The sequence below is a fragment of the Scyliorhinus torazame genome, chromosome 13 (assembly GCF_047496885.1).
Source record: "Scyliorhinus torazame isolate Kashiwa2021f chromosome 13, sScyTor2.1, whole genome shotgun sequence".
NCBI lineage: Eukaryota > Metazoa > Chordata > Chondrichthyes > Carcharhiniformes > Scyliorhinidae > Scyliorhinus > Scyliorhinus torazame.
In genome coordinates, this window is record NC_092719.1 from 74,340,960 (window position 1) to 74,367,619 (window position 26,660).

Consider the following 26,660-nt stretch of genomic DNA (forward strand, 5'->3'; position numbering starts at 1 on the left):
GGGGGGGGCAATCATTAGCAGCGCACCTGCATTAATAGAGATGGCCAGTGTTGTACCGACTAGAGGGAGCAAGTAGTGAACTGCTGGTACTGTGTACATATTGTTGTAAAAAAAATGTTACTTTGTGTTTGACTCTACAAACTAGTGCTGAATTCTTTGTAGCCCTCACGAAATAAGAACATTGATACTGAAGTCAAAGACAAATGGAAGATGTATACATTTTATTTCATTTTTTGAGTTATAATAACTTGGACCAGTTACACTGCTGAATAAGGTGGTAACAACATCTCCTCAATACAAATCATGTACAAGAGAATGCTGGTACTTCTAGCTGTCATTGGCCGATTTGGAGCATCAGTGAAGGAGTACTGCAGTCAGCCCTACAATTACAGATCCTTCAGTTCCTTCTGAATATTCCACAGGGTCTCAGCACTCTTTCTTAGCTGGGACACCTCATCGTCTTTCAGCATTTGGTTGATGACATCAGTCAGACCATCAGCACTCAGGACGCATGGCAGACTCAAGAAGACCTCGTTCTCTATGCCATACATGCCCTGGGGTTAAAAAAACGATTGCACAATCATTAGAAAAAACACTTTGCATTTGCAGTAATGTCCATGAAAACATACATTGCTCTTACCAACTGAAGGTACAAGCTGTGCATTTAACTAATCCGGTATCAAAAGCTGCCTTGTGTGCAAGAGGGGAAAAAACCCAGCCGAAATGGTGAGCAAAGCTATGAGATAAGTTTTAAAAAGAGCCCACGCCAGCTTCTACAGTCAAGACCCATCACTTTGGAAGTCTTAAAGCAGCTGTAAATTTACAGGAGGTATGCCAGAGGACACTTTGACAGTATAGAAAGCACTTTAAAAAAAGACTCTTATCGAGCCTACTCAATATAACAACTGGAAACGGTGCAGTTTTGTTCGCAAGCAGGTTCATAGAACATAGAACATAGAACAATACAGCGCAGTACAGGCCCTTCGGCCCACGATGTTGCACCGAAACAAAAGCCATCTAACCTACACTATGCCATTATCATCCATATGTTTATCCAATAAACTTTTAAATGCCCTCAATGTTGGCGAGTTCACTACTGTAGCAGGTAGGGCATTCCACGGCCTCACTACTCTTTGCGTAAAGAACCTACCTCTGACCTCTGTCCTATATCTATTACCCCTCAGTTTAAAGTTATGTCCCCTCGTGCCAGCCATTTCCATCCGCGGGAGAAGGCTCTCACTGTCCACCCTATCCAACCCCCTGATCATTTTGTATGCCTCTATTAAGTCTCTTCTTAACCTTCTTCTCTCCAAGGAAAACAACCTCAAGTCCATCAGCCTTTCCTCATAAGATTTTCCCTCCATACCAGGCAACATCCTGGTAAATCTCCTCTGCACCCGCTCCAAAACCTCCACGTCCTTCCTATAATGCGGTGACCAGAACTGTACGCAATACTCCAAATGCGGCCGTACCAGAGTTCTGTACAGCTGCAACATGACCTCCCGACTCCGGAACTCAATCCCTCTACCAATAAAGGCCAACACTCCATAGGCCTTCTTCACAACCCTATCAACCTGGGTGGCAACTTTCAGGGATCTATGTATATGGACACCTAGATCCCTCTGCTCATCCACACTTTCAAGAACTTTACCATTAACCAAATATTCCGCATTCCTGTTATTGCTTCCAAAGTGAATCACCTCACACTTCTCTACATTAAACTCCATTTGCCACCTCTCAGCCCAGCTCTGCAGCTTATCTATATCCCTCTGTAACCTGCTACATCCTTCCACACTATCGACAACACCACCGACTTTAGTATCGTCTGCAAATTTACTCACCCACCCTTCTGCGCCTTCCTCTAGGTCATTGATAAAAATGACAAACAGCAACGGCCCCAGAACAGATCCTTGTGGTACTCCACTTGTGACTGTACTCCATTCTGAACATTTCCCATCAACCACCACCCTCTGTCTTCTTTCAGCTAGCCAATTTCTGATCCACATCTCTAAATCATCCTCAATCCCCAGCCTCCGTATTTTCTGCAATAGCCTACCGTGGGGAACCTTATCAAACTCTTTGCTGAAATCCAAATACACCACATCAACTGCTCTACCCTCATCTACCTGTTCAGTCACCTTCTCAAAGAACTCGATAAGGTTTGTGAGGCATGACCTACCCTTCACAAAGCCATGCTGACTATCCCTGATCATATTATTCCTATCTAGATGATTATAAATCTTGTCTCTTATAATCCCCTCCAAGACTTTACCCACTACAGACGTGAGGCTCACCGGTCTATAGTTGCCGGGGTTGTCTCTGCTCCCCTTTTTGAACAAAGGGACCACATTTGCTGTCCTCCAGTCCTCTGGCACTATTCCTGTTGCCAATGATGACATTAAAAATCAAAGCCAAAGGTCCAGCAATCTCTTCCCTGGCCTCCCAGAGAATCCTAGGATAAATCCCATCAGGTCCCGGGAACTTATCTATTTTCAGCCTGTCCAGAATTGCCAACACCTCTTCCCTACGTACCTCAATGCCATCTATTCTATTAGCCTGGGGCTCAGCATTCTCCTCCACAACATTATCTTTTTCCTGAGTGAATACTGACGAAAAATATTCATTTAGTATCTCGCCTATCTCTTCAGACTCCACACACAATTTCCCATCCCTGTCCTTGACTGGTCCTACTCTTTCCCTAGTCATTCGCTTATTCCTGACATACCTATAGAAAGCGTTTGGGTTTTCCTTGATCCTTCCTGCCAAATACTTCTCATGTCCCCTCCTTGCTCGTCTTAGCTCTTTCTTTAGATCCTTCCTCGCTACCTTGTAACTATCCATCGCCCCAACTGAAACTTCACACCTCATCTTCACATAGGCCTCCTTCTTCCTCTTAACAAGAGATTCCACTTCCTTGGTAAACCACGGTTCCCTCGCTCGACGCCTTCCTCCCTGCCTGACCGGTACATACTTATCAAGAACACGCAGTAGCTGATCCTTGAACAAGCCCCACTCAAAGCACTTGCAATCAGGAACATCAGTTTCTCTAATCAACAGAAATTCCTTCCAGTTGATAGGGTGAAAGAGTGAGAGGTGTACAGACCCCAACGATATTGAATTAGCTGCCCATTGTCCAACCAGCCTAAAATGTAATCCTATTGAATTAAAAGAATGAGGTAATCAAGGGATAATATGCGAACATAAATGAAATGGCAAAAATAATTGGCAACCTAAAAAGGTGTATATTTAATCACCGAAGACTAGTGGATAGTTCAAAAAGTTATTTAAAAAGATGATTGGAAAGTTGGCATTTAACACAAGGAGTTTGGAAAACAGATCGCAGTTTCAGAAGCCTCTGATCAGACCTGATTTAGAATACTGCATTTGGTTCTCAAGGATGTAATGGCCTTGGAGTGACCTTGGCACAGATTCACCAGACATTGGGGCTAAATTGGGCAGCACGGTAACTCAGTGATTTACACTGTTGCCTCACAGTGCCAGGGTCCTGGGTTCAATTCCCGCTTGGGTCACTGTGTGGAGTCTGCAGGTTTTCCCCGTGCCTGCGTGGGATTCCTGCGGATGCTCCGGTTTCCTCCCACAAGTCCGGAAAGACGTTCTTGTTCGGTGAATTGGACATTCTGAATTCTCCCTCAGTGTACCTGAACAGGCACCCGAGTATGGCGACTGGGGGATTTTAACAGCAACTTCATTGCAGTGTTAATGTAAGCCTGCTTGTGACAATAAAGATTAAATGGGTTAAATCATGAGCACAGCCTGCACAGACGAGGTGTGTATTTTCAATAATAAAAGATTATTATTAAATGGGTTAAATCATGAGCAAAACCTGCGTAGTCGAGGTGTGTATTTTGTAAACTAAAGGAGTTTAAGGGGTGACAAGGAACTGCATCTTAAAAGTTGAATCTGCTGAAATGGCCTGCTATCTAATTACTAAATAAATCTCCTTTAATAGTTTACTGCTCAAGTGACATAGTCCATGTGCTTATTCCTCTGCTCTCTGTGATTCAATTACAATAATCCAATAACAATCTTTACAATACCATCCACACTGGATTATTTGTGTATCAGGAAACAGTCTTTGTTCAATTTAAATTACCCGTTATGGTTTTAGGTTTCCACTAATTGGTTCGCCCAGCCCTGTAAGTGGACATTATTTTCTTTGAAGCAGGATGCACGTCCACGCATCCATTGTCCGATAATTCCAGTACTGCCCACGTGCCAAGACTGAAGGCAAATGTAGCAATATTGTACGGTGTTTCTCTGATGCTATTCCTCGATTTTTAAATATTCATGATTTTACACCAATGTATTTCAAAAGGTGCATCAGATCAAATCTGGTGAAGATCTGTGAATACTCGAGAACAGTTAGTCTTGCACATGGAAGCCTTTGATGATCCAGATGTGTCAAAAATCCTCACAGCATTGTTATATTTCCCCTACCTAATGTATGCCACATGTAATATAGGTATTACAATGTGTCAAAATGTTGCTCTATTGATTGCAAATCAGACAGCCGGAATAATTGAGATTTAAAGGCGAAATATTTTGGCTACCTTGCGGAAAAGATCATGAGATACTCACTTGAAGATAATATACAATTAAAAAATGAGGAAGGGGAACATTTTGATGAATGCTTTCCCATCACACACGTTTAACAAAAGCTTCATACTATTTCTGCTGAAGAACTGAAAGGTCATTAATTCTGGTTTCATTATCGCATACGTAACACTAATCCCTCATTTAGCTGGTGTGAAAAGTGCAGCTTTTCTGTGTTCATGCCATTTGTAGCTAACCCAGAAATCAACATTTAGCCCTTTTAATCTGTGTCTCACTATCAGTTTACCAATATGAAAAGTTAATGCGAGCTGTGTCAAAATTGATTAAACCCAATACATAATTTAGTGAGTTTTAGTTGCTTGTGCAGGCCACATAATGATCGGAGGAAAAAGCACATCACGCAAACAACCACTATGATCGCGGAGAAAGTAGAACAAGGAATATTGAATGACTGCTCAAAGAAAAGCTTCACTCAAAGCCTCAATTGTAACAAACCACAGTGGAAGTAGTACAGCAGTCACCCTTTAACACTCTGGCATAATCTAAAGTACAATACAATGTAATTCAGTGGCTATTAAATGGAGGTGTCAGTGTGGTGATCCCGAGTCAGCGCTCTTAAGATTCACTTAAATGACTCGAAACCAGGTAACATACTTAAATGAAACACACTGCAGTAAGATTTCATACCTTTACCATGGTGGACACTGGGTGAACGCGCTTCAGATTTTTCACAATGGATTCAGTCAGTTCAGCAACACTGAGACCAATGGCCCAGTTAGTGTACCCCTTCAGTTTAATCACTTCGTACGCACTAGCAAAGAGCAGAGTTTTTAAATCAGCCATTAATACTTCTGAGAATAGCCATAACTGTAAGTCTTGTCAGAAATTCTTAATACAAGTTCCACAAACTGGAATTGATGCTTTCCAGCACTATTCAATATATAAAAAACATTGTGCTGACTACCCATTTTCTTGCCATGGTGGCTGCTTTTAAAGGCTTTTCGTTATATATTCATCTACTGAAGTTAAATGTTCCAAACTTATCAGAGACAAGTTCTTCCATCCAACTGTCAGCATTCACACTGATTTATGACTGATAGCAAGGTCTTATTAGACTACTCAGAACATGACGAGCGAAATGGATGCCTTCTGCGGTGTAAACTTCCACGATTTCTCTGTTGGAGCTACCGTCGACAAGCATAGAAACACCATTTTTTATACACCAACAGCACTTGAAGTTTGTAACACCTATTATAGCTCAGGCATGATGCCCCCAACCATTCACAGCCCCGAAAAACACCGTTTTCACCCACTTCACGAGCTTGATGACAGATTCTGTGAGCAGAGCAAATCTCTTAACCGAAAACACTATTCTCCATGGGGCCTTGCTGTCCCTAATCTTTGCCTGCCATTTTGATGGGAAAAATAAAAACAAAACGCATGAAATTAGAGTGAAGTCATTCAGCAGGGAAACGCAGGAACACCTGTTCGCACAAGAGGAAATCTGAAATTCTCTCCCAAAAATCCTGGATATGAGCAGACAATTGGAGAGAGGGGTTGAGAGCTTCTTCTTCAACAAGGATATCAAGAGAAGCTGATTTACATATCACCTATAATCTACCTGATCATTGGAACAGGTTTGAAGGGCTGAATGGCCTACCCTTTTTCTTGTGTTTGCTACATTACAACAGAAGCCTCATTTTAACAATACTGAACTGGATGAGACAACGTTTTGGACATGAAAGATGATTATAAATACCATGGACTGGATTCTCCGCAGCCCTGCGCTGAAATCGCGTTTGGAGCTGGGGGTGGAGAATCAGCTTTCGCGCCGAAATTGGGCCCGGCGCCGATCCGGCGATTCTCCGGGACCCGAGAATCAGCGTTTTCGCGAAGTACTCCACGTGGCTGGGGGGCCAGTGCCAGAGGCCCGTCAGCGATCCTCCGCTCCCAACCGGCCGTCCCCGACGGCGTGGTTCTAACCACCTATTGCCGTTCGGGAACCTCGTGTGGCGGCTGTGGACTCAGTCCGCGGCCACCCTGGTGGGTGGGGGGGGGAACGGGCTGGTCAGATCTTCGGGCGCGCAGCCGATTGCGAGGGCCTACATTTTGAAGCTGCCTCCGCGGCCCGAGTCCGCCATGAGCTGGAGGCCGCCGCCGTGCACATGCGTGGACTCGAAACCGGAAATGCGGGGGCCGTATCTGCAGCTAAAGCCGCGTGCATCAGGGGACTTCCGGTGACGGCGGGCGGGAGGCGGCCGCACAATGGAGGGCTCCCGTTCGGCAACGGCATTTTCGGAGCTTTAAGCCCGGTCCCAGTGTCCGCGGAGGCGGCAGAAGCAGGGAGAAGGCACGGAGGAGGCACAGTGAAGACACAGGAGGAAACAAAGAACAAAGAAAAATGTTGAGGGTGAGCAAGAAAACGGCCGGAAAAAAAACAGCTGGGGTCCGTCGGGGAGTGGAAAGGTCATCGCGGGTCACCAGGAAAAATGGAGGCTGGAGCACCAGGGAAGGCCGCACTGCTTACGGCTGAAGAAATAACTAAGGTGATGGCTGCGGAATTTGAAAAGCAGTTGGCGCAGATTGCGAAATATATGGAGACGGTGAGGAAGGAGATGAGGGAGGGTTTGAGTGTGCTGGTGGAGGAGGCGGTTTCCCCGGTGAGGACGGAGGTGGCGAGCGCAGTGGCGGAGGTGCGAGAGCAAGGGGAGGCGCTGAAGGAAGTGGGAGACGTTATTGCAGCACGGTGATCAACTTGCCTCGATGGGGAAAGAGATGTGGAAGGTGATGGATACTAACAAGGATCTGCGAGGAAAAATGGAAGACCTGGAAAACAGATCCAGGCAACAGAATTTGAGGATTGTGGGGCTGCCCGAAGGAGTTGAAGGACCGAAGCCGACTGAGTATTTTGCCGCGATGCTGGCAAAACTAGTGGGGGAGGGGGAGGATCCCTCCCGATATGAACTGGATCGGGCTCATCAGTCGTGGAGGCCTGTACCAAAGGCAAGTGAGTCGCCAAGGGGAGTGACTCTGTGCTTCCATAGGTACAGGGTGAAGGAGAAGGTCCTGAGCTGGGCCAAGCAGAAGCGGGTGGTGCAGTGGGCTGGAGCTGGTATACGTGTATACCAGGACTTTACTGTGGAGCTGGCAAGTAGGCGGGCTGCCTTCAACCGGGTGAAGAGGGCACTGTACATTAGCAAGGTGCGGTGCGGCATTGTATATCCAGCGAAGCTGAGGGTGACTTACAAGCTCAGGGACTTTTATTTTGGAACGGCGGAAGCAGCAGAGGAGTTTGCAAAAGCAGAAGGACTGTGGCAGAACTGACAAATTGAGGAATGGCCATGTGCTGATGTAACCTCATGACTGTATTTTCTTCTTTTTTGTATCACTGCACGCGGGTGTAGAGATTAAAGGAGCCAATGGGGTATATATTTGGACAAGGGAAGGGACGGGACTTTCACTCGAAATGAGAGTTCTTTGGGGTGTAGGTGGATATGCGGGGTTTGTGTGCTAAAAGGGGATCTTTGGGCTTTCCTAGGGCCTGGCAAGTGGGAAAGGGACCCAGGCGGGGGCCTCCACGCTGGCCGGTTTAAGCCGGCCAGTGAACGGGAGTGAGGTGGGGGAGGGGCTGCGGCCATCGGAGCCTGGCAGAATAGGGTCCGAGTGGTCTAGCCGGGGTGTAAAGTTGGGGGGAAGGAACCGAGGTTGGGAGGTGTTTTACAAGAGGCAGTGGACGGGAGGAGCTGGAGACCTGCAGTGGGTGGGGGGGGGGGGGGGGGAGAGGGGGGGGGAGCTGTGTAAGATTAAGGGTGACTACGGGTAATCCCTGATTCCTTATTGTCATTTGTTTATGTAAACATGCGGGTTGAGGTTCGGGGGTTGGTGGGTAGATAGGATCGTTGTTATTATGGGGATTGACATATCTTGCTGATTATTGTTTATTGTTGATGGATGTAAATGTGGGAGAAAATGTGAAAAAGGAGAATAAAATTTTTATTTTAAAAAAAAAAAGCTGCGTGCATCACACAAGGTCCCTGCTAGGCCCCCTGAAGGTTAGTGAATTAGCTGGTTTGTTTTTTGAGGAAACTCAGGAGTGAAACGCCAGCGTTTTTACGCCGGGGTGGTGACATAACCCCATTTTGGGAGAATCCAAACCCCATTTTGGGAGAATCCAACCCAAGTTCTTTTTAGTCAGTTTTAAAAGGTTTTATATTCTCATCATTTTGTAATTTTAACTTTGTGCCCACTTAGATATGAAACAATAACCTATCGGTTGCTTTAACTACAAGTCACCTGTTTCCCTTTAACTGAGTCATATCAGACTATGTCTGTTCGCAAAACGATTGCTACTATTTGAACTGTTGCAATGATATTGGTTCCCAAGTACATTTAAAAAACGTTGTCTTCTAAATCTCTTTAAATTTTTGGTCTGTTAGGGAATCAAGGGAAATAGGGAGTAGGCAGGAAAATGGATTTGAACCCTGAGATCAGTCACTATCGTATTGAATGGAGATGTGGTCTACTGCTGCCCCTATCTAGTGTTCTACTACACCCTGGCTCATTTCTGAGTTGCTGGTTAAAGCTTGGTATAATTTCAAGAAAAGTCTGGGTTTGAATATCAGCACAATGCATTTTCTACATTGTGCTATGATGATTATTTTGTAAAGACTTTATTTTACCTGTCCACCACCATTTTGTGGACATCTTTCCAGTTCTCCTTGTCCTGAGCAGTTCCGATATCAGGGCTAATCTGCTGCAGTCCAACTCCTGCCACATTGACACCACTCCAAACGGGAACTGCAAATGCAAAGCATCGGACTGTAGACAGTTTTGTGCAATCTTGCTCCACAGACCTTCTGGCAAACTGCCATTTAATTGCAGCATATGGCAGATATGTTTGCCATATGTTAGAAATATAATGGTACAATATGCACATCCCATTCAATGGAGCAATTCCCCTTTATTATTTAATATTGTCATGAAAATCATAGAATTTACAGTGGAGGCCATTCGGCCCATTGTGTCTGCACTGGCTGGTGGAAAGAACACCCTACTTAAGCCCATGCCTCCACCCCAACCCCGTAACCCAACCTAACCTTTTGGACACTAATGGCAATTTAGCATGGCCAATCCACCTAACTTGCGCATCTTTGGACAGTGTTAGGAAACCGGAGCACACCCACGCAGATATGGAGAGAAAGTGCAAACTCCACAAATACAATCAACCAAGGCCGGAATTGAACCAGGGACCCTGGAGCTGTGAGGCAGCAGTGCTAACCACTGTGCCACCCTATGGCAGCTTGTTCATCAAACATCAGAAATGGTCAGTGAGCAAATAAAGATTAGTTCTGAACAAGAAGGAACTAAATCAATGAAGCCTGTCTTATGCTAAACACAGCTTTCTGATTATAAGTCGCCAACCCAAATCATCGGGGTAAGTTTTATTGTCCAGCCTGCCACGGGAATTGTCACGGGTGGGACAGAATCTTTTAAAAAAAGATTTTTTTCCAATTAAGGGGCAATTTAGCATGGCCATTCCACCTACCCTGCACATCTTTGGGTTGTGGAGGTGAGGCCCACACAGACATGGGGAGAATGTACAAACTCCACAGTGACCCGGGGCTGGGATTAGACCCGGGTCCTTGGAGCCATGAGGCAGCAGTTCTAAACACTGCGCCGCCGTGCCACCCTGGAACGGCCAATCTGATGGATAATTGAAGCTTCTGTCGATCCCGGCAGGAACTTCTGGCCCAGGAGGCGGGCAGGACTGGAAAATCCCATCCATTAACTCGGTTTTCCTCTCTCCACAGATGCCAGATACTACTAGACCTGTTGAGTATTTCCAGCATATTCTGTTTGTTTTTCATATGGCCAATACTTGCAGTTTCTGCTTTAAAAAAAAAAAAAAAAAATTTTAAATTAAAAGTCTTCATAAAATATCAGTAACAAAATGAAAAAAAGAACCCAACAGGGTTAAGTACAAAACACAATTTAGAAAAGCAACCCCCCATACCCCGCCCCCTGTACATAAATAATAAATTAACATTAACACCCCGACTTAACACAACAGGTATATACACCCCCTCAGACCCTCCAGTGTAAATAACAAAAATAAAGTAAACCCGCCCCTCCACTGCTGCCATTGACCAATGTCTATCGTTCTGCCAGGAAGTCTAAGAACGATTGCCACCGCCTAAAGAACCCTTGTACCGACCCTCTCAAGGCGAATTTCACCCTCTCCAACTTAATGAACTCTGCCATATCACTGATCCAGGATTCCACGCTTGGGGGCCTCGCATCTTTCCACTGAAGAAGAATCCTTCACCGGGCTACCAGGGACGCAAAGGCCAGAATTCCGGCCTCTTTCGCCTCCTGCATTCCCGGCTCCTTTGCCACCCCAAATATTGCGAACCCCCAGCCTGGTTTGACCCTGGATTCTACCACCCTCGTCACCGTCCTCGCTACGCCCTTCCAAAATTCCTCCAGCGCTGGGCACGCCCAGAACATATGGGTGTGATTTGCTGGGCTCCCTGAGCACCTAACACACCTGTCCTCACCCCCAAAGAACCGGCTCATCCTTGTCCCGGTCATGTGTGCCCTGTGCAGCACCTTAAACTGTATGAGGCTGAGCCTCGCGCACGATGAGGAAGAGTTCACCCTCCCTAGGGCACCTGGCCACGTCCCTTCCTCAATTTCCTCTCCCAACTCCTCCTCCCACTTACCTTTTACATCCACCACCGAGGCCTGCGCCTCCTCCTGCATCACCTGGTAAGTTTCCAATATCCCCCCCCCCCCCCACACACACACACACACACAGAGCACCCTGTCCTGTACTGTGTGTGGCAGTAGCCGCGGGAATTCCACCACCTGCTGTCTGGCAAACACCCTTACCTGTAAGTACCTGAAGGTGATCCCAGGGGGGGAGCCCGTACTTCTCCTCCAGCTCACCCAGGCTCGCGAACTTCCCATCCACAAACAGGTCCCCCAACCTTCTTATCCCTGCCCTGTGCCACCCCGAAAACCCTCCATCTATTCTCCCTGGGACAAACCGGTGGTTCCCCCGTAATGGGGTCCCCGCTGAGGCCCCCACTTCCCCCCTGTGCTGCCCCCACTGCCCCCAAATTTTTGAGGGCAGCCACCACCACCAGGCTCGTGGTATACCTCCTTGGAGGGAACGGCAGCAGCGCCGTTGCCAGCGCCCCCAGACTCGTACCCACACAAGACGCCATCTCCAGCCTCTTCCATGCAGCCCCCTCCCCCTTCATCACCCACTTGCGCATCATCGTCGCATTGGCGGCCCAGTAGTACCCACAGAGGTTGGGCAGCGCCAGTCCCCCCCTATCTCTACTCCGCTCCAGGAACACCCTTCTCACCCTCGGAGTCCCTCGAGCCCACACAAACCCCATTATACTCCTGTTAACCCGCCTGAAAAAAGCCTTCGGGATAAACATGGGGAGGCACTGGAACAGGAACAAAAACCTTGGAAGCACCGTCATTTTGATTGACTGCACCCTACTTGCCAAGGACAGCGGCAACGCGTCCCACCTCTTGAACTCCTCCTCCATTTGCTCCACCAGCCTTGTAAAATTAAGCCTATGCAGGGCCCCCCCAGCTCCTGGCCACCTGGACTCCCAGATACCTGAAGCTCCTCTCTGCCCTTTTTAGTGGGAGCTCGCCAATCCCCCTCTCCTGGATGAACTACGAACAGCTCACTCTTCCCCATGTTGAGCTTGTACCCCGAAAAGTCCCCGAATTCCCTAAGAATCCTCATTACCTCCGGCATTCCTCCCATCCGCCACATACAGCAGCAGGTCGTCCGCATAAAGTGACACCCTATGCTCCTCCCCACCCCGCACCAACCCCCTCCAGTTCCTGGACTCCCTCAGTGCCATAGCCAGGGGTTCAATCGCCAGTGCGAAGAGCAGGGGGGACAGGGGACACCCCTGTCTCGTCCCTCGGTGCAACCAAAGTACTCGGACCTCCTCCTGTTTGTGGCCACACTCGCCATCGGGACCTCATACAACAGCCTAACCCACCTCACAAACCCCTCCCCAAACCCGAACCTCTTCAGCACCTCCCACATGTACCCCCACGTTACCCTATCGAAGGCTTTCTGAGCATCCATCGCCACCACTATCTCTGCCTCCCCCTCCCTCGCCGGCATCATGATAACGTTCAAAAGCCTCCGCACATTCGCGTTCAACTGTCTCCCCTTCACAAACCCCGTCTGGTCTTCATGGATGATCTGCGGCACACAATCCTCAATCATCGTGGCTAAGACCTTCACCAGCACTTTGGCATCTACATTTAGCAAGGAAATCGGTCTGTAAGACCCACATTGCAGGGGATCCTTGTCCCGCTTCAGGATCAAGGACATCAGTGCCCGGGACATCGTCGGGGGCAAAGCCCCCCCCCCCCGCCCCCCCCCCCCCCCCCTCATTAAAGGTCCTAACCAACAGCGGGCCCAACAGATCCATATATTTTTTATAGATTTCGACCGGGAAACCGCCCGGCCCCGGTGCCTTCCCCGCCTGCATGCTTCCCATCCCTTTGATCAGCTCCTCCATCCCAATCGGGGCCCCCAATCCCGCCACCAGTCCCTCTTCCACCTTTGGAAACCTCAATTGGTCCAGGAAGCGGCCCATCCCTCCCTCCGCCCGTGGGGGCTCGGATCGGTACAATTCCTCGTAAAAGTCCCTGAAGACCCCATTGATGCCAACCCCACTCCGCACCACACTCCCTCCCCTGTCCTTAACTCCCCCGATCTCCCTAGCTGCGTCCCGCTTCCGAAGCTGATGCGCCAGCATCCGGCTTGCCTTTTCCCCATACTCGTAAATCGCCCCCTGGGCCTTCCTCCACTGCACCTCCGCTTTCCTGGTGGTCACAAGGTCGAATTCGGCCTGGAGGCTATGCCTCTTCCTCAACAATCCTTCCTCGGGCTCCTCCGCATACCTCCCGTCTGCCCTCATCATCTCCCCCACCAGCCTCTCCCTCTCCCCCTGCTCCCTCCGCTCCTTGTGGGCCCTAAAGGAAATCAACTCTCCCCTCACCACCGCCTTCAGTGCCTCCCATACCATCCCCACTCGGACCTCCCCATTGTCGTTGGACTCCAAGTACCTCTCTATACTTCCTCGGACCCGCTCGCTCACCTCCTCGTCCGCCAACAGCCCCACCTCCAAGCGCCACAGCGGGTGCTGGTCTCTCTCCTCCCCCATCTCCAAGTCCACCCAATGCGGGGCGTGGTCCGAAATGGCTATTGCCGAATACTCAGTATCCTCTACTCTCGCTATCAGCGCCCTACTCAAAATGAAAAAGTCGATTCGGGAATAAGCCTTATGGACATGTGAGAAGAATGAAAATTCCCTAGCCCCCGGCCTTGCAAATCCCCAAGGGTCCACCCCTCCCATCTGGTCCATAAACCCCCTCAGCACTCTAGCCGCCGCCGGCTTCCTACCCGTCCTAGACCTGGAGCGATCCAGTGCCGAATCCAGCACCGTGTTAAAGTCTCCCCCCATTATCAGGCCCCCCACTTCCAAGTCTGGGATCCGACCCAACATACGCCACATAAAACCCGCATCGTCCCAGTTCGGGGCATACACATTGACCAGTACCACCCTCTCTCCCTGCAACTTGCCACTTACCATTATGTACCTACCACCATTATTTGCCACAACGCTTGACGCCTCGAATGACACCTTCTTTCCCACCAAGATCACCACCCCTTGATTTTTGGCATCTAGCCCCGAGTTAAACACCTGACCTACCCACCCTTTCCTCAATCTTACCTGGTCTGCCACCTTCAGGTGTGTCTCCTGAAGCATAACCACATCCGCCTTGAGCCCCTTCAGATGCGCGAACACGCGGGCCCGCTTAACCGGCCCATTCAGTCCCCTTACATTCCAGCTTATCAGCCGGGTCAGGGGGCTACCCGCCCCCCTCCCCCGCCGACTAGCCATGACCCCTCCTCGACCAGCCACGCGCCCGCACCCCACACCCGGCCCATTCCCCACAGCGGCATACCCCCGTCTCAATCCCCCCCACTTGCTCCAGCTCCTCCTTGACCATATCCTAGGACCCATCCTAGCTGATTTACTCCTCCCATTGCACTTCCGCAAGTCAGCTGACTCCTGCTAACCCCGGCCACTCCCGCCTCTCCTTCGACTCCTCCCATTGTGTGGCACACCCTCCTCTCCCGTTCCCCATCCATAGAACGGAAGGGGGAGGAGGGAGAGCCCAAGTGCGGGAAACAATCCTGGCTTCCCCGCTCCGGCCCCGCCCCCTCCAGTCTTCAGCGCGGTAAAAAGCCCGCACTTTCCACCTACCCGGCCCCGCCACCTCTGACGCAGCTCCTTTTAAAGGCCCAGTCCCCTCACCCCTGACTCGGGCCTCCCCCTCCTCCGCGGGGCCCCATCTCACCGCCGGCCACCACCCTGTTCCGTTTACCTACCCCCCTCCGAGAGCCCCCCTGACCAACCCAACCAAAACAGTGCCCAACCAGCCCCAGCCACCCTCACCAACCCGAAAGAGAAAAACACAGAGAAAAAGAAACCCGGAGCAATACAAAGGCCCCACCCCTCGAGACAAAAAATTAATAAACATAACATATCAACCGCAGTCCCCAATCGCCCATACTGACCCTCAATCTGTGTCCAACTTCTCGGCCTGAACAAAGGTCCACGCCTCCTCCGGAGACTCAAAATAATGGTGCCGGTCCTTGTAGGTAACCCACAGTCGCGCCGGCTACAACATGCCAAACTTCACCCCCTTCCTGTGCAGCGCCGCCTTCGCTCGATTGTACCTGGCCCTCCTCTAAGCCACCTCCGCACTCCAGTCCTGGTATATTCGAACCTTCGCATTCTCCCACCTGCTGCTCCTCTCCTTCTTGGCCCACCTGAGCACACACTCCCGATCGACGAACCAATGGAACCACACCAGCACCGCCCGCTGAGGCTCGTTAGCCTTGGGCCTCCTCGCCAGCTCCAGGGGCCCCTGGAAGGACCCCGCTCCCATCAGCGAGTTCAACATAGGCCCCCACGTCCGGCCCCTCCAGCCCTTCCGGGAGGCCCAGAATACGCAGATTCTTCCGCCTCGACTGATTCTCCATCTCCTCGAACCGCTCCTGCCACTTCTTGTGGAGCGCCTCCACCTTTACCGCCAGGCCTAAGATCTCGTCCTCATTGTCAGAGATCTTTTGACGAGCCTCGCGGATCGCCACCCCCTGGGCCATCTGTGTCTCCAGCAGCTTATCAATAGAAGCCTTCATCGGCTCTAACAAGTCCGTTTTAATCTCTCTGAAGCAGCGCTGGATACCCTCCTGCTGCTCCTCCGCCCACTGCATCCACGCTGCTTGGTCTCCGCCCGCCACCATTTTATCCTTCTTCCCTCGCACCGTCTTCGGGTCCACCACCACCTTTTTTGTCGCCCCACTCCTAGTTGAAGCCATTTACTGACGGGAGCTGTTGTAGACTCCTTCCCACAGCGGGAAAGGTCGAAAAAGTGCCGTTGGGGGCCCTGAAAAGAGCGCAAAAGTCCGTTCCAAGCGGGAGCTGCCGAACGTGCGGCTTAGCTCCGCATAGCCGCAACCGGAAGTCAGTTTCTGCTTTTAACCAACAAATATTAACCGTTTTACAGCAATGACAAATTCACTTATAAGCTCCTTAAAAAAAATATATCAAATTATGTGACACAAAATCCACATAGTAAATCTCAACACAAAGGAGGTTGGGTGGACAGGGCGGGAAGAGTGCAAAATGCATATTGTTAACTTAAATTTTGGGGTCTGGATTTGGAGTGAAAGTTGGTATCAAAAGAATGCAAGTATGGGGAGGGGGTCTCAAGGACCTGGGGAAGTCTAGCGTTGGGGAGACCTCAACTGGGAAGGGTTGAGAGTTAAGAGTTAAAAGCAGGTAACAGGTTTTAACTGCCCTGCCACCTGGGATGGTAGGGCTAAAATTGACTCATAAATAAAAAATGTCTGGTTTCTGTTCAATGTATCACTTTAGGACTACAGGGTTTAACCATTTTTATGCCTTACCACTGGAATCCCCATGTTCACCGAGCACCCATCCATGGCAGCTAGATGGGTGGAGACCAAGTTTTTCAGCCATCAGGTAACGGAATCTGGCAGAGTCTAAATTACAGCCGCTGCCAATCACACGGTTCTTTGGGAAGCCGCTAATCTTCCAAGTTACATAAGTCAGGATGTCAACTAGAACACAACAAAAAAAAAAACACATGAGCCCTTCGCAGTTCCAACTGATTACAATTACAGCAAATGCAACATAGTAGCATGATTCGATAAAGCACTTCAGCCACAAACGGGCTTAATTAAATAACCCTTTACCGAAAGGAATGAAGACTGGGATTTATATCGCATTTTTCATGACCACACAATATCTCAGTGACCCTTGCAGGCTATGAAATGCTTTTGAAGTGCAGTCGCTGTTGCAATAGGTTTGGAGCAGAACCAGTGACCAGGGGTGGGGTGTAGGTGTGTTTGGAGGGGGCGCTATTCTTAAAACATTTGGTTGTAATGCAGCTGCGTTGGTTGTAACCTTCCAAAATTCCCTAAATGCTGGAAAGGTCCCAGGGGATTGGAAATCCGCAAATGGGACACCCCTGTTTAAGAAAGGAGGGAGACAAAAAGCAGAAAACCATATACCAGTTAGTTTAATACCGGTCTTTGAACTTAACAGAGCAGCACGGTAGCACAAGTAGGTAGCACTGTGCTTTCACAGCTCCAGGGTCCCAGGTTCGATTCCCCGCTGGGTCACTGTCTGCGGAGTCTGCATGTTCTCCCAGTGTCTGCGTGGGTTTCCTCCGGGTGCTCCGGTTTCCTCCCACAGTCCAAAGACGTGCAGGTTAGGTGGTTTGGCCATGCTAAATTGCCCTTAGTGTCCAAAAGGTGAGGAGGGATTATTGGGTTACAGGGATAGGGTGGAAGTGAGAGCTTAAGTGGGTCGGTGCAGACTCGATGGGCCGAATGGGCTCCTTCTGCACTGTATGTTCTATGTTAACACAAATGTTTCCAGTCTTATATACACAAGTTGGTGCTGGTGTTGAAAGTTTTAACTGCCAAGCTTGGAAGTAAATTTGTGGTTAAACATTCTGCTGTCACCTGGGTTGGAAACGACGATGATTGTGCAGTTGGGGCTGTGTTTTACAATCTGAGGGATGATGAATTTGAAGATGTTCACATTTCTCTGGACCAGATTGAGACGGCTCTCGCCTTCTTGTTGACGTGCCCCCGCAGTAACCACCACCACCCGGGAATTAGCAGTTATTGCATAATCTGCAGAATGGAAAATAAGACAGTTAAGTTTCAAAAGGGCAACAAATAGAACAGGCAAGTTAAAATCCTCCAACTTGACGCACATGACTTTGAACACACTTCGGTTTCCGGCATTTGTGTATGTTCTGAGACGAAATTAAAAGCAAATCATTTCTTGCCATTCCTTACGACACCAAATTACCTTTATCAGCCATAATCTTAGGAGTTTTGAGAAACAGGCTCCCATGAAGAAGATCCATCATTTCACCCTTCAATTTGTCTTCCAGAACATCAACCAAGGCCAACTCATCGGTGAGTTCCTGAGAAAGGGAGTGGGGTTTTGTTAAGATGGCATCTTTCATTACAACCTAACTATCCATATTGCGTTATGCTTAATCACGTCATTTAAAACAAACTTAATGATTTGCAATGAGAAATAGACTTAGTCCGAGCTAATGAAACCATCAGACAATGAAGCTTTCTGGAAAGCTTAAAATAATTTGTTGCAATTTATTGTTCAAATATATTCTTTTATGGGATGTGGGCATTGCTGTTCACACCAGCAACTGTTCTCTATCTCAAATTACCCTCGAACTGAGTGGTGCTAGGCCATGTCCGAAGGCAGTTAAGAGTCCACATTTCTGTGGATTTGACATATGTTGGCTAGGTAAGGACAGCAGAATTAGTGAATCAGATGGGTTTTTATGTCGATCAATAATAGTCTCATGATCACAATTACCGTGACCAAATTTCAATTTCAGGTTTTATTAACGGAGTTCAAATTCCATCAGCTGCCATGGTGGGATTCAAACCCATGCCCCCAGGGCATTAGCCTCGACTTCTCGATTACTACTTCAGTGACATTACCACGAGGCCACTATCTCCCTCCATTTATATTACTTCGAACCAGAGAGTTCAGAAGAGGTTTACAAGAATGGTTCCAGGGATGAGACACTTCAGTTAGGAGGATAGATTGGGGGAGGTTGGGACTGTTCTCCTTGGAGAGAAGGCCAAGAGGAGATTTCATAGAGATGTTCAAAATGAATGATTTACAAAATAAACAAATGTGCGTTGAGAAAAAACCTCTTCGCACAGAGTGGTTTGGGTCTGAGATGTGGCACTTGGAAGTGTGGTGGAGGCAGGTTCAATTGAGGCATGCAAGAGGGCATTAGATGATTATTTGAATGTGCAGGGGTACAGGGAAAATGCAGGGGAATGGTGCTAAATCATGATGTTCATTTAGAAAGTTGTTGTGAACATGATGAGCCACATGGCCTCCTCTGCACTATAACAATTCTGCGATAGCTAGGAGTGAAATTATTGAAGGACCATTATTATGTGGAGAGTCTAAAGGAGCTGGGCTTGTTGTCCTGAGAACAGAGAAGTTAAAAGATAGATTTATTAGAAACATTCAAAATTATAAAAGGATTTTGCAAGATTAAGGAGAAAATGGTTCCTTGAACAGGAGAAACCGTGACCAGAAGGATTGTATATTGGGCAAAGCATGAGTGGAGATGAGATTATTTGATTTATATGCAATGTGCTGTTGAGATCTGGCATGTTCTGCTTGAAAGGGTGTTGGAAGGAGTAACTATAGAAAGTGGAATAGATATAGGCTTGAAAAGGAATAAATTGCAAGGAAATTTAGGGAAAGGTCAGGGGGTGGGACTAATTGGATAGCTCTTCTGAAGAATTTGCACAGGCTGGATGGCCCAAATGGTCTTCTCATGTTCAGCACGACCCTCTAACTTGTGGGAGAGCAAGATTAAATTTTTTATGTTGGGATAAATCTAGGAGTTAAAATCCTGAGTACTGCAGTCAGTTGGCAGAGCAAATTCTCTCCAAGTCAGATGCCGATCAGCACTATAACATTCAATGATGCTATAATTAAAGACAAAGAGGGTGCCAGCGACCAAACTTACCCTTAAGAGAACGCTAACAGCACAGGCCATCCCAACCTGGCCCACACCCACAACAGTGACCTTATTTCTAGAAGCATCAGACTTTTCTTGAGAGACGGGCGTGATAAGTTTCTGCAGTACGGTTGCCATGCTGTCTTACTAAATACAGAGAGAGAAAAAAAAGGTCCATTGAAACAATGAAAATAAATCTTCTGCCAAGGTATTAAAAATAGACAAGAAAATGGTCACATCCTATCAGCTGGTTTGAATAAAGTGCATCATTAGTCACGCTGCTAGTCCTAGCCAGTTTTAGGAAGAAATACTTTCTTGTAAACTAGAACAAGCCAAATGGATAGTTTCAGTGCTGGAAAATGGCCTACAGCACAACTATGAAGAAACCGTTATGGTATTAAAAAAGGTTTACATCAGAGCCTAAGTTATGGGTAAATAGGCTGAAATTCATGCCATAATGAAGCATTTAATTTTGTTCTTGTAAATTCGGCTCACCAAGGATGCCTATGCTGGAGGTCCAGAGAAGGACATTCCTTCCATTTCAGGCATCCAGTGGCAGCATTAAACATTCCAGTGAGGGAAAGGGGTGGCAAAGTAATAATATTAATCTTTATCAGTGTCACAAGTAGGCTTACATTAACACTACAAAGAAGTTACTGTGAAAATCCCTAGTCGCCACATTCCGGCGCCTGTTCGGGTACAGAGGGAAAATTCAGAATGTCTAAGTCACCTAACAAGCACGTCTTTCGGGCTTGTGGGAGGAAACCGGAGCACAGGCACAGGGAGAAGGTGCAGACTCCGCACAGACAGTGACCCAAGCCGGGAATCGAACCTGGGACGTGCCGCGCTGCTCCCTAGATTCCCCTTTAAAAGAAACTGAGCATATACAGAGCAAGATAGTAGTTGTGTGCTGTAGGCCCCAGGCTTCCTTAGGAATGAGGTTGAGAATGCCCAATCTCTTTGATACACACAGGAACCACCCTGCCAAGTCACAGAGGAGAACCGTATCTTATCAGTCTGATCTGGAACTGAATGGCAGTCCTCGAGGTGAACTGCCTAACTCTCCCGACAAATTTGTTTTTCCAACAACCAAGAAGAAATGGAAGCATTTTGCAAGCATGGAGTTATTCATTGTACCCACACTGCTTTTAACACAAACAATGGCCATTTGTTCATTCCTGGCAAGGGAAGTTGGCTTTACTTAATGGCCTTGTAGGAAAGACAAGTCTCACATATTTAAACCCAGGACAAAAACTGGCACCAAGTTAAATACAACCTCTTTGTAAACCAAAGATGGTTGTGGTATTAAGTTGCTAAGTTCATGTGAATGTCATCTGTCTTTTTTTTGGATACCCCAAATCAAATCTCACCATTTTGTTGCATTTATACATTTGTTACCTCCAGGCTTGACTACTTCAATGTTCTGGTCATCTTTCCCATGGATGGATTTGAACAATGAGGATCGCAAATATAAAATTAAGGCTTTCAGTGGCCAGCACTTAATGTGGATCATCCTTCACCATCCAAATCTCTGCTGCTCCGAAACCTAACTGAACTTTCCATTCTGTGCTCACTGACTGAACATTGGATTCTGGAACAGCAGTGCCTCACTTTAAACTTCTCGCCCGCGTGTTCAACCCCCCCCCCAGTGTATCACCCCTCTCTGCAATATCCCTCTCCCCCTACAACCTTCTGGGAACTTTGCATTCCTTCAGTCCTGGGCTCTGGCCCATGCGTGACTTCCTCTGCTCCACAAGGCCACTACCTAAACCTCAAACTCTGGAATTCCCACCCTAAACCTCACTAATTCTCCCTTCTCCTTTACAATGCCCCTTAAAACCCAACTCCTCTTGTCCTGATATGGGTCTGAGTTAGCTTTTAGTTGATCCAATTACCCAGAGTTGCCTGGCGACGTTTACTCCATTAAAATGCTATACAAATGAAAGTTGGAACAGTCTAAAGAACATCATTAATCGGTCAAATGCTTATATGAAATAAACTTCAGCACCTATTTGTAGTTATGAGCTTGTCCTTACTTTTTTCTCCAAATTTAGGCCAAAATCGCTTGACAATTTAGTTAAAACGGACAAGTTACTTGTAATTTCAACCAGATTACTTGTAATTTGCATACTTGGCCACAATGAAACATGCCCATAATAGTTTCAAATGGGCCTCTTGATAAAACAAACCCGCATGTGGGCCGGCAAGGTGACATTCAGCGCAAACTTGACCAGTCATCGAGCAGGAGTGGGTTTGGAACCCTGCCAATAATTTACACCGCTACCTTCCCAAACTGCGGAAAGTGTGATTTTAACTTTTGATGCCAGGCTGAACTTTCTTTTCAAATTTACGATGGAAACTTTTCAAGTAAATACATTTCAGGAAATCCCATTCCGCACGCGTGCAGATGAGACAAACAAACACAAAATGGCACAGATACAAGTCGGAAACAATGCACGATTCAGATCGATGGCATTTGCTGCCAGACTTTGATGCGATGATGAGAAAAAGTGATAACGTGAAAGTTTAAAGCAGGGTGCAAGATTATTGAACTTGCTTCAAAAAAAGTATCACAATGGCCTCCAACTCATGCCTCTGAATTTTTTTTTCTCTGCTTCAATTATTTATTTGCAATTTACAAAACAAACCGCCTGTAACTGACCCAGTTCCTTCTCGTCCTCGCCCCTTATTCAAGGTCGGGATTAAATGCTTGAAGCAGTTGTAGCCGAGGCGCTGAACACAACACAGTTCTGGCAAACAGACCCAAGCAAATGCAACCATCCATCAAATATCAGCACGAATTTACCCTCCACTAAACACACACACTCGTGTATTTCAGGTTATTCTACTGCCCCTTTTGCAGATTAATCCTATGCAGATTTAAAACTAAACAATTTCTAACTCGGAAAAAGCTCTCCCGCGCCCAATAAAAGAATCCCAATTGAGACACAGGGGGAAAATTGTGCCAATACTGCCACGTTAGCACGGGCGAAACATTTTTAAAAAGCAATCCAGTTACTTTAAAACGACAAGGGTAAGTAAAATCAAAGTTAAATTGCACTTCTTCAATCAAAACTTCACCTTTTTAAAATTTAGAGATAAGAAAGTTACAACATTTGAGTAGAGACACGTACCGGGGATCTCCAAACTGCTCTACCTCCCTTCTGCTCTGCTCTGTTCTCTCTCTCTCTCTGTCTGTCTATTGTACTTCTTGTTACAAACTCTAAACTTCTGGCAGCTCTTGAGCTTCATGTGACTGGCCGGGGACGTCACAGTGAGTGAAGGAAGGACCAAACCCCCTCCAGCGGATGGCTGTTCGGGAAACTTGACTTCATCCGACTCAAGAAGGACTTACTTTGTTGCAAAAAAAAAATAATGCTCCCTTTGGCATCAACCTCTTCGTTAGTTATTTATCCAGAAATCCAACTTTTGCCAACGGCGAAAGTCACGGTCCAGAGATCCGCCACCCCTTTTTGCTTTAGCAACAGGGGAGCTGTGTTTGAAATGTGTGCCCACACCCTACCGGATGCTTTCAAACATAAAAAAATCTTTGCATATACAGCAACAGAAAAGCAAGCCTCCCCGTATATTGAGCTGTGACCCCGGGGCGTGTTATGCATATTGAAGGCCCGTCCATGAAAACTTTCAGCTTTAATTTGGACCAATCAGTCCAATTTTGGGCAGTTTCCTGAGACACTGACAAAGAGAAATCCCTCCCACCCCCATTGACTTGCGACACTGATGTGAAAAATACATGGTTTTCTCTCCAGTTTGTTTTGTGTGTGTACCATAATGAGACGATTCAATGTAGGGGTTGGTTTTCAAAATGCTTGCCTCTAAAGTTAACTTTTATATAACTTCTTCCCTTCTGTTTTTGGATTGCAAATTCTTCTTATTCCTGTACTCAAAGAATTTTAGAATCAACACACAATTCTACCATTTTCCCTCTACAGATACAGCCTAAGTGTTTCCAACATTTTTAATTTTTCTGGCATCTGCAGTATTTTGTTTCTGGAACGCTGGGAGCATTTGCTCATGGTTCTGAGGAAAGCCCACAGACCTGATATTGCTTCCCCAGCCCCCCCCCCCCCCCCTCCCCCCCCCCACTGTGAGGCAGCAAGCTGGAGTCTCAGCGGACCTCTCTCGATATAAGTCCCCCCTCCCGCATGTGCTGTTTATACTCCTGGGAGGAATGGGTAAGATTGAGACAGGTCTGTAAACCCTGGTGTCGTGTTATGCACTCTGGGATAACACAGGCTGCAACTGGATGCAGCTTTAACCAAAAATACTCCAGACCTTGAAGTTAGTTCAATCTGATTTATTGAACCAGTAGCACAGTTAGCACAGTCCTCTATGAGTTCGACTCTGTTAACCTAAGTGTGGTTACTCTGTCTGACTGAACCAGACTAGCTCTTAGCCATGTGCTGGAGGTGTGATACTGTACATACACCCTGACTCACTGTAGATGTTCATCAGTGGAAAGAGGCGAAGTGTGAGTGCCTAGTGCCTTTTATAGTGAGATACCACCCCTGAGTATCCTGCCTGCTCATTGGTCATGTCCTGTTCTCTGTGTTCATTTGCTGCCTGACTGTGCCTGTCTGTATATCATTATCTGCATGTCTGCATATCATGTCATCTCTTTATTTTTAATGTTTTGTTGGCATATGGGAACGTACTTGCATGTGGTGGCATATATTAACATATTTACAAGCGGTGGCATATGTGAACGTATTTACATGTGAAGATAGCTGTCTAATGTGAGAAAACAAAACATAGCAAACAAAACAGATGTTCATAAGTCCAGTCTCTGGGGCTTGCGTCTGATCCTGGCCGACTGCCGGAGAGGTGGCGGAGGGGACGACGGCGCCTTGACAGGCGGGATGGAAGCCTGACTGGTGGCCTCATAGTTTGAGGTATCAGGAGGTGGCAAAACAACGGACGGAAACGGTGAAGAAAGTGGTTGCAGGCAGGCAACTTTGCGCAGTGCCCATCTGTTTCGTCGCACAACAGAGCCATCAGCCATACGTACAACATACGAGCGGGGGGCAGCCTGTCAAACAACGACAGCTGGAGAAGACCAGCCACCATCCGGTATCTTGATCCTGACAGTGTCTGCCGGGGATAACACGGGCAAATCGGTGGCATGAGCATCATAGCCCTGCTTTTGCTGGTTTCGGAGCTGCTGCACCTTCTGCAGCACCGGGAGGTGATCCAGGTTGGGCAAGTGTATGGCTGGAAGTGTCGTCCGCAGGTCCCTGTTCATCAGGAGTTGAGCCGGCGACATGCCAGTGGACAGTGGGGTCGCCCTGTACGCAAGCAGTGCGAGATAGATGTCAGAAGCAGAATCCGCGGCCTTGCAGATAAGCTGTTTCACAATGTGCACCCCTTTTTCAACCTTCCCATTGGACTGCGGATAGTGTGGGCTGGGAGTGACATGTTTGAAATGGTATGACTTGGCAAACATAGACCACTCGTGGCTGTTGAAGCATGGGCCATTGTCACTCATGACAGTGAGTGTGATACCATGCCTGGAGAATGTCTCCTTACAGGCCTTGATGACGGTCCGAGATGTGATGTCTGAGAGTTTCACGACTTCAGGGTAATTGGAGAAATAGTCAATAATCAACACGTAGTCCCGACCATTCGCACAAAAGAGGTCGATGCCAACATTAGACCATGGGGAGTTCTCGATTTCATGCTGCTGGAGCGTCTCCTTGCTCTGCGCTGGCTGGAAGCATTGACAGGTCGCACAGTTGAGGACTATGTTCGAGATGTCCTGGCTAATACCGGGCCAGTAGACAGCCTGCCTGGCTCTGCGTCTGCACTTCTCGACTCCCAGGTGTCCCTCTTGGATTTGGCGGAGCACCAAGCCCTGGAGACTGAGTGGAATGACAATCCGGTCCAGCTTGAGGAGGATACCATCAATCACCGTCAGGTCGTCCTTTACATTGTAAAATTGAGGGCACTGCCCTTTCTGCCAGCCATTGGCGAGGTGGTGCATGCCACGCTGCAAGAGGGGGTCTTTGGCTGTCTCCTCGCGGATACGAGCCACCTTCTCATCAGACACCGGGAGGGGCAAACACACAACTGCACCTGTGATTCAATCTGCCAGATGATTTCCAGCGGTTCACTAGGCAATGTGATGGAGCGGGACAACGCATCAGCGATGATGTGCTCCTTGTCAGGCATATACACGTAGTCAAAGTTGTACCTTCTGAGTTTGAGGAGGATGCGCTGTAACCGAGGCGTCGTGTCATTCAGGCCCTTGTGGATAATGTGGACAGAGGCCTATGATCCGTCTCAACAGTGAATGTCGGCAGGCCGTAGACATAGTCGTGAATCTTGAGAATGCCAGTGAGAAGACCCAGGCATTCCATCTCTATTTGCACATACCTTGTTTCGGTGGGCGTCATGGCCCTCGATGCGTAGGCTACCGGTGCCCAGGATGAAGTTTCATCGCGTTGAAACAGCACCGCACCAATGTCATCCTGGCTCGCATCTGTCGAGATCTTCGTCTCCCTGTCTGGGTGTTCCGGTTGGAGACGAGTAGATGGCAGGATCCCAGTGCTGTGATGGCATTTCCGTTGTAGTCCAGGAGCCTGCAGGCTGCTGGAAGGACCTTGGGGGGCTTCTTGGTGCGTTTGAAATCTGCCTGTGAGAGGAGGTTGGCAGAAGCACCTGTGTCCAGCTTAAACTGGATGGAGCAGTGGTTGACCTGCATCACCGCACGTCATTCGTCCGCAGAATCCACAGCGAGGATGGATTGAATTTGTGATGAGTTGGATGTGGCATATTCACGTTTGGTAATGATGCCCACACAGTAGGCGGAGTCCAGGCATTCTTCCTCTGGATCCGTTGTGCTGCCAGGATCAGAATCCTGTAATCGTTGTTGCACACTCTGA

The 26,660-nt window shown here is 47.9% G+C and overlaps 1 protein-coding gene across 2 annotated transcripts; it reads right to left on the reverse strand.

Moving 5' to 3' along the window:
- Positions 1 to 206: 206 nt before the first annotated feature.
- Positions 207 to 23,273, reverse strand: LOC140388114 (L-lactate dehydrogenase B chain). 2 transcript variants are annotated; one of them, XM_072471777.1, is made up of 8 exons: positions 23,114 to 23,273; positions 19,768 to 19,905; positions 18,048 to 18,165; positions 17,693 to 17,866; positions 16,610 to 16,783; positions 9,255 to 9,372; positions 5,263 to 5,386; positions 207 to 554 (listed from the first exon to the last, which is right to left on the reverse strand). In XM_072471777.1, exons 2-8 carry the CDS (start codon positions 19,894 to 19,896, stop codon positions 387 to 389), a joined length of 1,005 nt encoding a protein of 334 aa, XP_072327878.1. In that variant the 5' UTR covers positions 19,897 to 19,905; positions 23,114 to 23,273; the 3' UTR covers positions 207 to 386. The 2 variants fall into 2 exon arrangements, with proteins under 2 accessions (XP_072327878.1, XP_072327877.1); XM_072471776.1 differs by lacking the exon at positions 23,114 to 23,273 and adding an exon at positions 22,893 to 23,064.
- Between the last annotated feature and the right edge of the window lie 3,387 nt (positions 23,274 to 26,660).